The 17,963-nt window shown below is 36.0% G+C and overlaps 1 protein-coding gene across 2 annotated transcripts; it reads left to right on the top strand.

Moving 5' to 3' along the window:
• The first annotated feature begins 4,227 nt into the window (after positions 1-4,227).
• Positions 4,228-16,683, top strand: LOC110455561 (beta-1,3-glucan-binding protein-like). 2 transcript variants are annotated; one of them, XM_021505743.1, is made up of 14 exons: positions 4,228-4,317; positions 4,606-4,717; positions 5,334-5,432; positions 6,570-6,695; positions 8,296-8,613; positions 9,016-9,137; positions 10,748-10,822; positions 11,383-11,443; positions 13,135-13,317; positions 13,424-13,501; positions 14,071-14,197; positions 14,454-14,525; positions 15,456-15,594; positions 16,294-16,683. In XM_021505743.1, the coding sequence occupies exons 2-14, from the start codon at positions 4,606-4,608 to the stop codon at positions 16,516-16,518; spliced, it is 1,737 nt and encodes a 578-aa protein (XP_021361418.1). In that variant the 5' UTR covers positions 4,228-4,317; the 3' UTR covers positions 16,519-16,683. The 2 variants fall into 2 exon arrangements, with proteins under 2 accessions (XP_021361418.1, XP_021361419.1); XM_021505744.1 differs by lacking the exon at positions 4,228-4,317 and adding an exon at positions 4,357-4,415.
• Positions 16,684-17,963: the final 1,280 nt, after the last annotated feature.

Genomic DNA, 17,963 nt, shown 5'->3' with positions numbered 1-17,963 from the left:
TCAGTTCGGTTGCAAATAGTTTGCAACATATTGTAGGCATTCATGTGGGATCAAAGTGTGCTCCTCTTCAGACCGATACATCCTTTAATATCACTTTCAGATATATCGACGATGTAATATCTTTTAGTAACAGAAATATTGACCACGGCGATCGTATATGCCATCATGAAGTTGAAATCAAGTATAATACAAATTATTCTCCTTCTGCCACTTTCTTCGTCCTACAGGGGCAGCTTGTTACTTGTAATTAGCTGTACAATTTCGATGTTCGTATCATCAACGCCCCCTCTCTTCATGGTAACAACAATGTTTTCTGAACATACAGTGATTACGTGCTGCAGATGTTTGTTATTCAAGAGACTAATCCGAATATCATGATTTGAACTGCTTACTGACAAACTTATACCACAGAGATTCGGAAGATGCAGGCTGATAAAGACTATGAGCAATTTGATTGTCCCCTTCACATGGTATCATGGAAGTGTTACGCTATTTCTTTGAAGATGCTTTTTGTTATGTTCATAAGCGTACGTTCTGGTTCCGCGGTCACTACACAGCTTCTCGCTATGAGGACGTGATACTCGGATTTGACGAAGATGTACATCATGGGTGTAGCCGATGAAGCGAGCGGAAGTTTCGATATAAATTTACTGTTTACTTATATTGTGACTTAGTTTTATCATATCGAAAAAAATGGTTAAATTGAAACTTCTTATGTCAATTTGGTTTCTTACGTTGAATCGTGAAATCACATTACAGTTTGATAGAAACTACAGAGTTAAATAACCCTTCGGATGGTAAGCTGACATAAATCATCATAAGAATCCTACGGGGTAGGTGACACAAAACATATTGATAGTCCTGTCGGAAAGGTAATACAAAATACTTAAATTAGTAAAACACTCGTCATGATGTCTCCCGTCAATTATATATAAACAACAACATGTAGGTCACCACAGATCTAAGACAATGCTCTTATCATTAACATTTCATGACATGAATATGATGAACGATACAAATGCTACACTGGATCTCAACATTTTGATAAATGTTAAGTATATAAACAAATAAATATGACTACACAAATGGTTAGATACACCGATTTTTGTTATCGGTCGAACTCTGGCCATGACCCTCATTGTACTTAAACTAATCCAAGGTTTCATGTATTTGTGTATTTGTGCACCCTTTTTACACGATGTTTATAAGTGATGGTAAATGTGATTTTCTGTAGAACGAACTATTCTCATTATCGCTAGCTAAATAACTATCTCCAAATTGCCTCCTAAAATTCAAGTAACGTTTGTTCATTAAACCTGTCGATCTAGATATCGCTGTAGTTATGAGGCGTTGATAGCCTGTGGATATGTATTCAACGTACGGAACGCCAAAGCTGCTTTAAGGATACAGACAGTATTTGGTGATTCGTTATTATATTGTTTGCTTCCTTAAGACAGCCGTCGAGTTCCACAGGAGACACATATTGGTTTCCTCAGAACACAGGGTGTTATAAAATATCTTCTGAGAAAAATATTTAGTGTTTATATATTATAAAGCGCAATAAGTCATAAAAGAGTACTACATTGTAGTTAGTTGATATATCATGATATTTGATATGTTTTAATTAATTCAGATGATTCCACAATAAATCAAAATCACAATTTCACAAAAAGATATGCCACCGTTCTTGTTTCCTTTGAAATGTGTATATTTGACTTTACAAAAAAATAAACCATTAAAAGATATTGCGTTTTGTAGATATTTTATGCTAAATAAATCGTATTCTCGTTTTATTTGTAAACGATATAGACATAGCGAGCAGAGAACTTGTCTAAGCGTGCTGACAACAAGAGTATCAGGATCAGAACATCAATGAACACTTCTCATAAGGATGTCTTTCCCATTTCCACTGTTTTTATATTAAACGGGGGAGTCTTTAACCTGCCACCTTATCCATTGAAAAGATGTTTTGATTGTAAGATGTATTTTAAAACACTTTGTCAAATCGTTTCAGCTCATGCGAGATTAACGTATAGTCTGGTATTGGTATTTCTGTAGCTTATCCATATCTCTAGCTGTTGAATTTAAAACATGGGTCGTACCGACAAGGATGATTGTGTAAAAAGGTGATCTTTAAGTACTGTACATTCCTGTTACACGTCCAGTAGCTCTGGTACATAGCTATGTTATCTTTATGTACTGAGAAGCCGTAATATGAGTAAACATCGCATTAACTTCAACCTCTAACGTCACTGTACACAAAAATGGACACATTTTAGAGAAATATCAATGTGCATTATACATGTACCATACTATCAATTCCAAAAATATTAATTAATTGTTCAAAGTATTTAACATATTTCTTTTCGTTTCTGATACAGGTGGTTTTTCTGGCGAACTACTACCAGGGTTAGGTAGGCCATTGAACAGGTGTTACTGTACCCTAAAGGGTACACTTTGGTATTTTGGCTAATATTTGGGGATAAACAATCAATATCAGCAGAATATTATACATGGTTCACATATTTCAGAATCAAAGGGAGTTCTGATTAAATATCTTCTCGAAAATAGTGTTAGTTTTGATGAAATAGATGTTTGTAAATGATATTCAAATAAATAGCATAAAACGGCACGAAAATCACTAAAAAAGCAGTTTTTGGTAATTATCCTTACCTTTCAATTGTCTATGTAACAATAACCAGCAGTCAGAAAGCGTATATACAGTTAAATTGTCATAACTATAAAAAATACTTTTTTTCACATTGCTTGACAGTTTCCTGAGCCGTTTTGCCACAAGTGTCCCGTTTTGGTAACTGTGATGTTAATGTTTATGACGTCACAAAAAAATAATATACATGTGTAAAAATGGGATACTGACCCGTACATGTTCAATGTTCTGATTTGAAAAGTGCGTCCACATATCGTTGGCGTGTCGTTTGCGCCGATAGATGTATTTCTACCCAAAAAGCTTTTTCCATCGGTCGTATACCATCGGTCTGAAATGAAACATTTAACAATCCCCCGAACAGTCTTTTGTATTGTGTACAAAATAATTACACAACTATCACATGAAATCACTTCATAAAGTCGGACGTTACAGCGGGATTGCGGGAAGGATAGGAGAATTTACCATATGTATGATTTATTTATCTATTATTTTTTTATTCATTTTTGTGAAATAGTTTTTGAATCCTGAACGACTTGAGCACTTTTATTATGATATTTTTGTGCCAATGACTAACTAGTTTAGTTAACCTATTTTTCGTGCAAAAGAATAAGAGCATTTATGCACACGCAGAAAATCCTATGTATCGTGAATCTAGAAATTATATTTCAGGTTTGAAATGCATCTTTTTAACATTTATGAGGGTATGCAAACGCGCATAATGGAATACGTTCTGTGTTACGGATCTGTGTTGCATACCCTCATAAATGTTAAAAAGATGCATTTCAAACCTGATATTTACATTCTATTACATCCACTTTTATTATTTGAAATTAAGTTTTTTTTCACGTTAAAAAGCAAAACACCGGCAAGAAAACAACATTAATTGAACAGTCTGTTTCCCGGGAAAGATGATGCGTTGTCAACGGTGACGAAATACAGCTAGTGCAGATTCTAGAGGACAGTGAGTTGAAAAGGACATGTTAAATGATGTGGCTGGAGTTAGCACACATCGTATTTTAGACGCTGAATACGCGTACTTGAATTTAAGGGTGATTTCTTGTTGATAATATATAAAAAAGGATTATTAAAATATATTTACTTGTATTTTCTTTTGGTTTGTTTGTGTGTTTGTGTGTGGGTGTTTTTTTTTTTTTTTTTTGGGGGGGGGGGGGGGGGGGGGGGGGGGGGTGTTGTCAGAGGTTATGCAACAGTACATGTAGTACTGTTAATATTACTACACAATTGCTTATATTTAATCAGGCAAACAATTTAGTTGATACTGTTATCTAGTGGCACTGCCACACAAATGTAGATATTACTTAATATTCGCATATTGAGCAGAGTGAGTCGCTTATCATATATTGCTTTAGGTTATACTGAAGTGAAATAAAAACGCCTTATAAGCACTTTTTTCCTTATGAAAGGTTGAAATAGGTTATCACATTTATTTGATTTTAAACCCCATACCCGTTGTCCTGATATCTATATCAAAGAAACATCTGTAACATGCAGAGGGTATGTGAACATCCACTGACATACATATTGACCTGCTGTAGGATTCCAGAGTCTCTATAGCACATGGCGTCATGGCTTCATATAAAAGGAAATGCTAGGCAAATGTATTAAAGCTGATAGGAGAACCAAGGAAGGTAGATATTCATTTGTCAGCAAAATATTTCTTCATTTAGATTATGAGAAATGATTTCCAGCGCATTTAACTCAAACATAAGTTGACGTTTGTAAACAGGTTTAGATTATGAAATCAGTTCATAAATCTTAACATTATGTGATACGATTTGAAGATAAATTTAGTTTGAAAAAATCAGTGGAAAGCACAAACTATTTAATATGTACTTAGATACTCCGCTATTGTGTTATCGTATTTGCAGCTGTGTAGTCTTTTGTGTTGTGTGTTTTATCATGCATTTGTCCTACAGATGAGGCTTCTTGGAGTGGCCCTCTGTGCTACAGTACTTAACGTTGCCTTGTGTATCCAACAAGCAACTATCACCAGCATACAGCCACATGGAATAAGGTTTGTCATTCCAGGTACGTGTTTACAGGGTATAAGAATGTGTTTTTGTTGGTATTTAATGATGAATTATTTATAAACTTGTGTTAAATCTGACTTGCTCGTGAATTGATATTGAAGAGTTTTCAAATTTATAAAGAGTCTTTGTCAATTTCAATATATGCAATGTAGAATAAATAATATCTATGTTTAAAACAGCAGTGCAAACAATATTGTCTTTTATAAACTTGATGACATATACAATCAGAGACTCGTCTTACAGATGGTCATAACTTGTGAAAAATAATCTTCAGACTCTGAAATAGGTGTAATGAGTTCACGTTTACATGTAGTAAAAATTTAAATATAAAAGAACAGGTTCTGTAGAGTGATAGCGGTAAAGTTGAAGCATGACCTCCTTATTCGCCATCTTAAAAGCCGAGTTCAACTTGGATACAAAGTAATAAGCTCAAGGGCAGTTACAGGTTTGACGGAGTTTGAAGATATAGGTGCAACATCCAATAAGATATTTTATTACAATATATTTACGTCAACGAAAACTAACTTTGTGAACTTTTCTGATAAGGTTGTTTTATGATTATATTTAAATTGAATAATAAAATATTAAGGCATGTAAATGGGGTTTTGTTTCAGATGACGGCTTTAGTTTTGTTGCTCTTCACTACAGCATCAATAAGCCCGTTGTAGATGTAGCGGCAGGAGACATAAACGTTGACCTTAGGTCCAAAACCGGTAAGTTAGAAAAATCTACAGAAACTCCATTGTCTTCAAACATAATTACGTGTAAGTGACATACACCTATCTACAGAAACTCCATCGTCTCCAAACATAGTTACGTGTAAGTGACATACACCTATCTACAGAAACTCCATCGTCTCCAAACATAGTTACGTGTAAGTGACATACACCTATCTACAGAAACTCTATCGTCTCCAAACATAACTAAATAAAAATAAACGTTACAGATCTACATTTATTTAATTGACTTTCAAGTTAACAGTATTAGAAATCCATTTACAAATTAACAGATTTTCATTTGATTTCAAACATTATTAACTTCTTATACCCGAATGACATTTGGATATAGTGGATGTTTAACTACATGTACTTCGTTATAGCGTATTTACTGGAGATAACGCTCCAACAAGGTAAACATACCCTGTTTACTAGGAAACAGAGGCGCGGGGTAATTTTACATGGTACTTACTATGTAGGTATCTGCATAAAAATTAATCAGTTGATTGTGCTTATAGATATATACATGTAGACATCATTTCAGTGACATATTTTCAGGGCAAACAAAAACACCAAATACATACAGAGATCATAACAATATACTCGGTGATATTCCGAAAAATTACGTACTGACAATACAAGGAATATTCCATTGTATTTCATATGACATAATTGAAGTTTGCATATTTATCTTCTGTTGGTTCAAATAAAGTAAGCACAGAACTGTTCCCTTTAGCATTTATAGGCTATATGAATGCCAACTGGAAATATGCATATTCTATGAAGAACGCTATTTTGCTTATATAGCCTACGAAGACAAACTGAAAGTTTATAAATTTATATTTACGAATTTTTGAAAACGCAAATTCCATAGAAAGTTTGATAATTTTAGCGTCATTAAGCATTTTACTTAATTAAATTAGTGAATGTATCCTTCATGTGTGATCATAGACGGACATCGGACGAAGAGGGCAGGTGGTATATAAAACGTTACAATTATGATGTCACGATAATGATGAAGTCAATATCGGTCCATTGCATTCATAAATGATATGAATGCCATCAGAATCTGGCAGGGTTATACAGTGACAATGCCATACAGTGGTTGATATTGGTATATGAATGTTATTGTAGGGAACAGCTTTGTGTACGAAGATACTGGTGAGGATCTTCATCCAGGTGACGTTGTCAACTACTGGGTCCTCGGAGTGAAAAACGGACAAGGGGAGCAACTAACCGATCAGTCCTATACAGTACCAGGTATGTGAAGTAACATGGAGGCCATATATATACAGTACCAGGTATGTGGAGTTACCTGGAGGCCATATCTATACAGTACCAGGTAAATGTGCGGGCAGTAAACAGTCGATAAGTCTTATAAAGTACCGGGCATTAAACAACTCACAGATTGTTTCTTAACAGCACCGGGAACACATCGGCTGTGTCAACCAGCACTGGCATACTTTACAACTACACACGTAAGCGTTAACATGTACTTATTGATGTCATATATACTAAACAACAAAATTAAGTATAATTTTAAATAAATATATTGTTGCCAAACATAACACTTCTTTTTAAGCCAATCGCATCATTGCCAGGTAAAGCATCCAAAAAATGCAGTAAAATTAATTGGACGTTTAGTTCAGAAATTGGCCTCCATACATTTTGATGCTCTGAGCGTGTTGCCGTCATGTTTGAATGTGTCGGCAATATGGCGAACCTTTCATTAGCCGTTAGAAATCGCGCGATAGGGATACTACGATTCGGGGCCCAAATTGTCACATGGTGGGTGTTATGAATTGCCTTGACAGCGTTATCGACGTCTAAAACATGTAAACCAACTCCCTGGAGCGGGACGTCCGCGTAAAACGACGTGCGGTCAGAGTTGACGCACGCTCCAAATCGTTTTCGACCACCTACTCATACTGCTCTACAGATCATTGTACCTCACAACAGACCTGTAATCGATCGAACAATTCGCCGCCGTCTTGCAGATGCAATGCCCTATTCTAACTTAACATGATCGCCAGCAAAGACTCATCTGGGCAACAACACATAGATGTTGGACTCGCCAACAATGGGCGGATGTTGCAATTTCTGATGAAAGCAAATTTAACGTTTCGAATCATGATGGGCGAAGACGAGTGTTTTGGCGGAGTGGAGCACGCTTTGCCTTTAATTTTGTTCGTGAGTGCTGCGAATGGAGAGGCGGAAAAATCATGATATGCGAAGGAATAAGTCGTGACCACAAAACATCAGTCGACGTTTAGTGTTGTCCTTTGGAAAACAGTTTTGTGGCAGTAGTTCACAACGATAGCGGACGCACAAGATATTGATATCATTAGTATCGTTTAACTGTATGTAATTGTGACGTCAAGACCATGTACAAAATCGAATGACCCCATCGTTGTTCTGTAAGACTGTATGCCTTTTTGGTAGTTGACGGCAGCCTGATTCTGTGTAATATGGGTCTCCAATAATTAAATTTTACATTTATCGTGATGAAATCAATTATTTAATGCCTGCTATGAAGTGTATACTTACTTTAGCCGGTTAGTATACACAAAGTAACATTGAAACGTGTCTGTAAGACTACAACAATAAAGTTACTGTTGTTAAAACACTAAAGGCTAATCACTATTAACATCGATATCCTGTCCATGCTTATCAATACTTCCGTATATTTGAACAGTTATACTTTTATGCTTAGTTATCTTATTTTTTACACTTATTATCAGTGTAAGTGTACACCATGAGGTCACTAACTTCCTGTCATACATCAATATATACATATAAGTATGTTACCAGGATGTTCTTATGCATAAATAATGAATTTACTCATGTATTTCATGTTAAGTTCCGACACAAAAACCAATAACCAAACAAACTACAACCACGAGAACGACACCTCAGCCAACACCTGCTGTTTCCGGAACTAACTTACACCAGACAGAAACCGGAACTGGATCTTTAACCAGTGGTTCTACCGGAACTGACACATCATCAGGGATAAGCAAGCATGACCTCGACTATCTCAACAGTCTCCAGGGCCAGACTGGGTCAGGAACCGGAACCAGTACTGGGACAGGTGGCGTAGTAAATACAGGAAGTACTGGCACCGGAAGTGCAACTGGGGCAGGTACAGCGTCTGGGACTGGAGGATGTTCATGCCAGTGTAAGCCGACGTTTTCTTTAGTTGCCTATATACATCAGGAAAAAATCAAGGTGTCATTTAATCAAATATGAAGTTATCAATTGTTAAAGTTTTTGCATTAGTTATAAGTTGTATATAAACACGTTAAACTTATTTTTATAAACGCAATTGATACATGTACGTATCTTTATACCAACAAATATTAAAAATATGTATAATCAATCCTGATACGAACAGTTGTTGGTTATTACATGTTACATTTGCAGTTAAGCATAAATGTAAGTGTTAACAATACATACGGTGGATATTTCAGAATTACATTGATTGATATACATTGGAAATTAATTAAAGACGCGATAAATCGACGTTATCACTGCTATAAATCTGTATGATAGTCACTGTGATTTTTGTTTCAATTGGCAGGTTCTGGCAATGGTCGGGCTGTACCCAACTGTCAAAGTTACCCATGTTTGATCTTTGAGGACAATTTCGACACGCTGGACTTGGAGACATGGGAACACGAGATCACTGCATCAGGTGGAGGGGTGAGTACATTGAGTCTCAGCGCACGCTTACATCAATAAGAAAACCACGTAGAAGGATTAACCCTCCGATTCCATGATTTTGTGATAATGGGTGAAAGGATGAGTGTCTATAAGGTCCTTTTTTCGGGCCCCGGTATATTCTAGTTTTCACCTCCTCATTTTGTTCAAAGGTGTCCTATTGTATGACATACGGAAAAACTAAGGTAAAACTTTGACCGAAAGTGGGTTTTTGGGATACCAAAAGGGGTAGGGTAAATCACAAATATGATTTGCTGTTTTCAAAGTGAATTTAAAAACCAAAATAATATAATTTCTTTTTTTGAAACATGTGTAAATTAAACAGGCATATGTAAAATAATGAAACATGACAGAATTTCAATCTTCACTTAAAGATTGTTTATATAAAACGAAGGATTAAGACAGTGGGTTGTTTTAGGTAATTTTCAAATGAAAAGTGTTTTGATTTCTAAATAAGTTCCTTTCCTATTTATATTTTGACTTGAAATTTACAACTCATATAAGTAGACTTTCATAAATTGCATATTCACTATATACTTTCCTTCTCTTTATACTTAGTTATGGCCTCTGGACACATCTCAATCTTGGCTTTTTCAAATATCTCTCAATCTTAAGTGAATTAAAAGGTGCAGGAAACCCTTTATATGCTATAAGTATAAGATATCAATTGTTAGTATTGTATATTATATATATCATATAATATTTGCTCAACACCTGTGGCTGAAGTGACTTGAAGTCGCTGATTTGGTTTTTTTTACTTATCAAAGTTAACTTACAAATCAAAAATGATTTCTTTGATATATGAGGTTTGATTTGCTGGTAATTTTAAGTCACCTAGCCTCAAGGAAAGTATCTGCTTTAATAGTTAAAGTTAACCGATTTCATTGTTTTATCCAATATTCTGCCTATTTCCAATGTTTATCCGCTGATTGTACATAAAAGGCATTTGGGGATAAGCATATAACTTGGCATATATATTAGTTAAATGATGAAATTTAATTTGTGAAAGTTTTATACTTACATCCCACAATGCCTTTTTACTTAAAAAACACTTTTTCTTGTGATTTGGAGTACAAGGACACAAGTGCATCTCCTTGCATAACATCAAATATTTCCTGACAATACTAGTCTATATGAATGTATGTAGATTAAACAGGCTCAGTAGAGTGTTTAAAGTAGTCAAAGGGGCGTTTGACAAGCTACACTGACCAACATTCAGATAGTTTATGCTTTGAAAACGCCAAGAGAGACTAAATTGTTCGTGCAAGTTATATATTAATGCTTGCAATTAACAGTTAATCCGGCTGTTGATTTCATACGGTTTATTTGTTACATTCAATACCTACAATAGGACATCTTTGAACAAAATAAGGAGGTGAAAATCCGAATATACCGGGGCCCAAAAAAGGGCCTTATAGACACTCATCCTTTCCATGTTTACGTTTGTCCACCGGTTGGCATACATCTTACGAGTGCAACGTATTAACAGCACTAGTTTAAGAAGTGCTAACGTTAAAATTGCGTTTCTAATTAATATGATAGCTATTTTACTGCTTGAATTCAATTAAATGATTTTCCTAATCCTTTCACAGAACTGGGAGTTCGAGTACTATCTAAACAACCGATCTAACAGTTACGTCAGAGATGGGGTGCTGTACATCAAACCGGTAGGTAATGACGTCACCACATAGGTATGGGGTGTTGTACATCAACACGGTAGGTAATGACGTCACCACATAGGGATGGTGTGTTGTACATCAAAATGGAAGGTACTGACGTTGCCACTTGCGGATGGAGTGTTGAACATCAACCCGGTAGATAATGACGTCACCACATAGGGATGGAGTTTTATACCTCAAACCAATATGTAATGACGTCACCACAAAGGGATGGAGTGTTGTACTTCAAACCGGTAGATAATGACGTCAATATATAAAGATTGAATTTATACATCAAACTGGTGTGATATGACGTCAACATAATAGGGATGGAGTGTAATATAGCAAACCGGTATGTAATGACGTCACCACATAGGGATATAATATATGAATCCCTAGATTCTCAATAGAAATCAGCGTGGCCATGCCAGAATCCGATAGGGATTAATATTTTATGGACACTCACTTTTTTGTAGTTTCTAATTGATGTTTACAGAATTGTTGTTGATGTGAAGTTCTGCTTTATATACATTTTTGAATCAATTAGTAAGTCTGTTTCCGTATTATAGACTCTTACCACGGATCGTTTTGGGCCTGATTCCCTGACGAAAGGCTCACTCGATTTATGGGGTACGTATCGTCTGTGATTACATTTCAATTATATAAATATCAAGTTATTTGTTTTACAACAATCATTTAACAAGTCATTTCACTTCTTTTAATCACTATTGTTTGCCCGGATGTTACCGCAAGAGATTGAGGTGGTCTTAATGTGGGAGGAAACCGGAGCACCCGAAAAACTCCCACGTGGCCGGGCATGTGACCTCATACCTTTTAACCTTCGATCGGGGGATTAAACTCCGGTCGCCCTTGTGAAAGGCGAGTGCATTATCCGCTGTGTCACCCGACAACCCATTGTAGAAATGCCGTGTTCATACCACTATTTACCCCTTGTATGACCCATATATCCATGTGTGTGTTATGTTTGTATACACTGTACTACACGTGTTCTACCCGTTATGGGTCCATGTTTCCAATAACTCTATATAGCTTATAGAGAACGATCATACCTGAATTAAATGGATTCTCACTACAGACGCTGTTGTTTTTCAAAAGGGATTTTAATGACATGATAGTTAGTAATCACAGTAATGTACATGTAGTCACATGTTTAAAAAAAAACCATGTGACTACATACCAATGAGGTGTCAAAACACGTAATAAAGATAAAAAAGAAACTCTTCTCAGTGAGTAGGCAACCGTATTTAAACTAACTTTTATCTTATAGTTAAATGTTGGTTTCATACATTTGTTTCTCTCATTTCCCTGTTTGTAAGATAGAGCTGTCCAGTGTAAGAAAGGAGTGAAGGACATTTCTTTCTCTTACCCTGGACAGGTGTATCCGCACTTTTACCTCGTGTTTGGCAACTTAAGAATCTTCCCCCCTCGGGTTGAGATTCCCCTATCTCACCCCTTATATTAATATTAGACCCCATTTCACGTGACGTGACGTCACAATGGCTCAACAATGACGTGATGTCACAAATTTGGAACTCTCCGATGTTGCAATGCGGAAAGGCGACGTGATGAAATTAAAACCTTTTACTTTATATTTACCGTACACGTTAGAAAGATGTGATTAAACTTTCTGCCCTAACGTTGTTTGCATAGATGGGATATGCTTAATCTGGCTGGTTGTTTCGTTTTCGTCTAAAAAACTCAGGGGAAAAATTGATATTTTCAAAATGGTGGCCAGTCCAAACGCATTTTCATTGTTTTTGGGCTTATTGTGGTGGTTGGAATTAGAGAAAAATAATAATATGACTCGGGCATGGCCTGGAGAAAGCGAAGCTCGTACATTTGTTTCGATAGTATAGTATAATTTTTGAATCATAACATTACCCATTTAAATACATACAAAATGTAACCGATTTTTTTTTTTATAATATACTTGAATCTGTTGCTGGGCAAAATCATTCATTTTGAAAACGGGCATTGCCTGAAACGAGCGAAGCGTCTAAATGCTGTTTTTTTTAATCTTATTTTCTAAATAACATTATTTAAAATAATATCTATTTATTCGTTTTATAGCGATTAAGTAATTAATGTAAAACTAATAATAAGTAAAGAAAAACATTCGAATGAATAATGCAGTTCAAGAGAAAACACAATTGCATTTGGTACTGTTGCATTTAATTGCCCCGTCTATAGCCTAAAAGCTAATGCGATTGTCCTTTTTCTGAAAATGTAACAAAATGCTGCTTCAGAAATACCCTACCGAAAAGTGACGTCGTGTACATTGATTCATTCATTCTCCGTAGGCGGTACCCCTGGAGACACGTGCACTAGTGCCGCGTTTTATGGCTGTAAACGTGACGGTACTGGCACTCACCCTATAAACCCTATTCAGTCGGCACGACTCCGGAGCTCGAGAGGGTTCAGCTTTAAGTATGGAAAGATCGAAGTCGAAGCCAAAATGCCAGCAGGCGACTGGATCTGGCCAGGTAAAATCGTACTGCAATATCCGAGTATCATTTTAATGACAAAATCTTTCAATTTTGTTTATTGTAACTTTCTGTACTTACATGAGTTATTGAATCTTCATTTAAGCCATATGGATGTTGCCTCTCAGAAATGCCTACGGACAATGGCCAGCGTCAGGAGAAATCGATATTGTGGAGAGTCGAGGTAAGGAGGTGTTTACAGACTTCTTCATAGGGTTTGAACGAACAAACGGGAATAACTCTTACCGCTGATTTTGATAGTTTTCATTAACAAATCGATCTAAAAAGCAGCCAAATTGTTTTAATAAGAAACAATTTTTTGCTTTGGTATCCATCCTTATCTGTTTGCATAAAAAAATCTTAACATCAAAATTAATGTTGCAGTGTAGAGTACATACTGTTTGTGTTATACATATCTTTTACATAGCATCTGTAAACATCAAACTTCAAATATTATTAATGAAGTGAGGGAACTCTCTCATATCGCACCTCTGAATCGGTTCTTAACATGTTTTAGAAATGACATTTATTCCAGGATAACTTTTGGTTAAAGAATTGTTGGTCCTCTTCATAGTTAGGGTTAGTTTGCTCGGATGTGAAAGGAACGAGAGGAGAAGTCGCCATTATTCTTTGAAAGATACAACTGTTGTATTACTTTGGTCAACTTATATTTTAATTCTAGTAACATTGAATACAGGCATAATAACTTGTTGCAATGGAACAGTTACATAAGATTTTTATCAATTTGCTCAGGAAACCGTCACTACACAGCTCCAGATGGTACTCACAAAGGCGTGGACTCTTTCGGAAGTACCCTCCATTTTGGACCAAGTATTCTGGACAAATCCTATGACCCATGGCAGACAGCACACGTTGAAAAGTAATTCTTCAGAATGATTTGTATAAATGTTACAAGGAAAGTATTTCAGGGCAATGGCATATGCATAATTACATCAATTAGATATTAGGGGCATTGGCAATAGTTTCTATCAGCATCGCTTCATCGTAATTGTGCTGACAAGATATGATTAATGAGGGGAAGGAACTCTATAGCTCAATCTTAACATTAGGATAGCTGTCATCAGTCTGTATGTTACATGAATTGTTGCATCGTATGTTATACCATACTATTGCAGAACTTTGTCCCAAGGCACGCTTGCTGACGACTTCCACAAGTATGGAGTAGAATGGACGGAAGACCACATAAAGTAAGTGATGTATATCTAAGTTTTATTGATAAATTACGTCTAACTTGTATACACATTTCTAGATTTTAACAACTGTACATATCTATGTAAAGTGCCCATCCTTGGTTGTCACCCGAATTGGTCCCATTTTGTATTTTAATTTCAAAAGAAAATGATGTTTGAGGTATTTTAAGAACGGTTACAAGATGCAGCATAGTTTGTTTTATTCGTAATGGTAATAACCAGACACCTTCGAATTCGTTAGACTGTAAAGTACGTGTTCATCTCTACGAGGAACAATGTTTTGGCTAATGATTTTTAAAGCGATGATAAGATATTTTCATTCAGTGTATTTTATGGTGGGTAGGTAGAATAACGCTCCTGAGGGGATTTTGAATTGTTAAAACCTGAGGCTGCTGGGTGTTTTTTTACTTACATGGATAAATAAATAGCTCTCCAGAGTTACTTCCCTTTGTTTTTGTACATGTTTCCATTCATGGGAATCAGCCCAAGTAAGATAAAACTACTATATATCGTACATGGGAACAACTACCAGCCTAGCAACGGTTCGTTTAACCAGCGTCACGGTAGGTCGGCATGGTCACAGGCGCATTTGGAACGTAGGCCCAACGTTAGCCGTCGTTTACTCAATGCTTAGATCCAACGTCGCGCCAACTTAACTGCGTTTTTGGACAAACGTATGTCGGCCTAACGTAGGTGTCCGTTGTCGGGCCAACGTTTGACCAATGTCTGACTGCTAGTTGAGTACGGGATAAGATTTGCGAGAAAAACGTTTTGATCCAACCGGTAGATATTGCATCTTTTTTTAGTTTCAAGGTTACATACATGTGATACAATATATAGTATTTGTTCGATATTTACTCTAAAAATGTTTTCTGATCTTGGTCATGTAAGTCTATTTTTAATTCTACCGTATCATTGTATAAATAGGTTCCTGTTTGATGGTCAGGAGACATTAACAGTTGCACCTCCTGCCCAGGGTGGCTTTTGGAAACACGGAAATCTAGACAAAACAGGATTTGAGAACCCGTATAGAAACACGAGCAAAATAGCCCCCTTTGATCAAAAGGTAGGTAAAACCAATCTTTACACTGTACATTTAGTTGTTTTTTATACACTGATAGAAAATAAAAATGTAAGATGGACCTAAATCAGCGATTTGGGTAGACACTATATCTACTTAAATTGGTAAGTCGGGGAAACACTGGAGTAAATGGTGAATAACGGTTATGTTTAAGATGTTTTTCACGGGTATATAACATGAAAATTAATAGTCAATTAACGGATGAAACAGTTCTGTTATTCATTAATATATCAGGAATGGTTTGTCTATTATGTATTTAAAAATACATGTACAAAGGCTTCCGAGTACGGGAAGTCCATCTACTAGAAAGGATGTTATGTCATAAAATAAGAATGGTATAGCAAGCAGGATACCCAGTCCAGTCATATTCCAGCATCGAACTAACAAGAAATGTCTAGTAACATGACATACATGAAAAAAAAAATGTAAATTGAGAGGAGGTTCTTAGTATGTTATTTTTTTTTGTTCCTCAGATTTATGGGGGAAATAAATAGTTGAAAATCTATACTGGCGATGTATTTTGTCTACTCGTGAACGTTATAAAGGAGGAAGGGTGAAGTTAAAAAGGGGCAAATTATGGTATCATAATTAGAAATTTATAGAGAAACAGAAAAGCGATTCTTTATATTTCAAAATATTTAATTGTTCGGTAGAGTTTTGATAGCTTTGTGTTATATACTTCAGTTTTACCTGATCATGAACGTAGCTGTAGGAGGCGTGGGCTACTTTGATGATACACTAAGTAACTCTCCAACTCCTAAACCCTGGCACGACCATAGTGACTTCACCACGCGAGACTTCCTCAACGCTAAGAACCAATGGTACCCTACCTGGAACCCCACAGAGAGGAACGGCGAGGACGCCGCCATGAAGGTCAACTACATAAAGGTGTGGAAGCTTAGTCCGTGATGATCGAGAAAAACTGGACTTTGTTTTGTAACATTTTGTATACACGGAATATGTGTAAGCTACTGTATCTATGTCTGATGTATACATATAAAATGAATAAGTAAATAAATGTCAACTTGTCTAATCCTTAAGTGTTGCATTACTTTTAGCAAGTTCACAACTATATATTTGTTGTATTGCTTCTTTTCTGGAAATTCAAACAATGTGAAAGTATATATTTTAGAGCGTTTTGCACAAATTGAAAATCCTGTATATTACGTATTTTGTGAGTGCGTGAATTCACCAATGCCCTTTCTGTTCAAATCCATGAATGTGCTAAAATTAATACGTTTACAGTCAATGTGCTTTGAAATACGCGTAAGTAATTTTATAGAATATTACATCGAAGCATGCAGTGTAGCGGACACCTGAACACTGCCGTGATGACCAGACTGAAAGGAACATACAATTTGTTGTCTTATTGACGAAGGTTAATGCTTTGTTTCTACTGCTCATGTATGTCCTTTCCTACCAAATGTGCACTTACCATTATCAATTTATATTTTCTATAAATATCAGATGATGTTACCTATGACAACCAACACGAAGTCACTGATTCCGTTTGCTTCAAACAATACGGTCATTTAGGTGCATTCGATTTGCACACTACCTCACGTCAAGTCAAAATGCCGTGCTGTCCTCACAAAACATACATGTCGTGTCATATCTAATACAGCAAATACACAAACTTCTGTGTGCTGTATTTTGTGTATGTTAACGTATTCCGTCTTTGCATATTGCAGAGTTATCTTCTCTTGGGAGCAGGTATTGATTGTTACGTCATTTGTTTGTGAGAGTAACGACATCAATTTTTGAGAAAACGACGTAATTTTCTCACACAAACCAATGACGTAACAATCAATACCTGCTCTCAAGAGCAGATAGCTATGCAATACGCAAAGACGGAATAGAAAAGGCATACACACTGGATTATCAAAAACACTGGTGAAATATCACGTTCTGTTATCAGGTTCGGATTTCTAACAATAGAATTTCAGTGTCTGTTATGACTAAAGAAAAGTTCACTCTGTAGTAGAAAGCTGTGTTTTAGAGGACATCATTACGAGTAGCTTGACACTCTTGCTCCTCATGATTATCACCGGCTTTATATTTATTTATGCTGGTATGTCTTTTTCCCATAGAGTTGTATCCGTCCTATTGTGTCTATGCTTTACTTGGTTAATGTAACGTCGTGTGGAACATGAGTTATAATTTGATCCTGTGTTGGCGTTAGTGCCCTTTTTTCCTGTTCATAGTTATAAAGAAAAACGTGAAACTGTAGTGTGATAATGAAATGATGTCCATATTATTAGCATTGAAAATAATAAACACGAGACATAAAATGTTCCTATGTAAATTGCAGACATTGCTTGACCTTTGTGTCATAAACGATTGATAAACTTGAC

The sequence above is a fragment of the Mizuhopecten yessoensis genome, unplaced genomic scaffold (genome assembly GCF_002113885.1).
Source record: "Mizuhopecten yessoensis strain PY_sf001 unplaced genomic scaffold, ASM211388v2 scaffold8299, whole genome shotgun sequence".
Classification (NCBI taxonomy): Eukaryota; Metazoa; Mollusca; class Bivalvia; order Pectinida; family Pectinidae; genus Mizuhopecten; species Mizuhopecten yessoensis.
The sequence above is the reverse complement of the archived record's forward strand: the minus strand, read 5'-3'. Positions and strand labels throughout refer to the sequence as shown.

Excerpts from the sequence above, each read along its gene's own strand:
- LOC110455561 (XM_021505743.1), top strand. The coding sequence starts at position 4,606 with ATGAGGCTTCTTGGAGTGGCCCTCTGTGCTACAGTACTTAACGTTGCC. Across the intron at positions 4,718-5,333 it reads AATAAGGTTTGTCATTCCAG|ATGACGGCTTTAGTTTTGTT; the intron begins GTACGTGTTTAC and ends GTTTTGTTTCAG. Across the intron at positions 10,823-11,382 it reads GGGTGCTGTACATCAAACCG|ACTCTTACCACGGATCGTTT; the intron begins GTAGGTAATGAC and ends TCCGTATTATAG.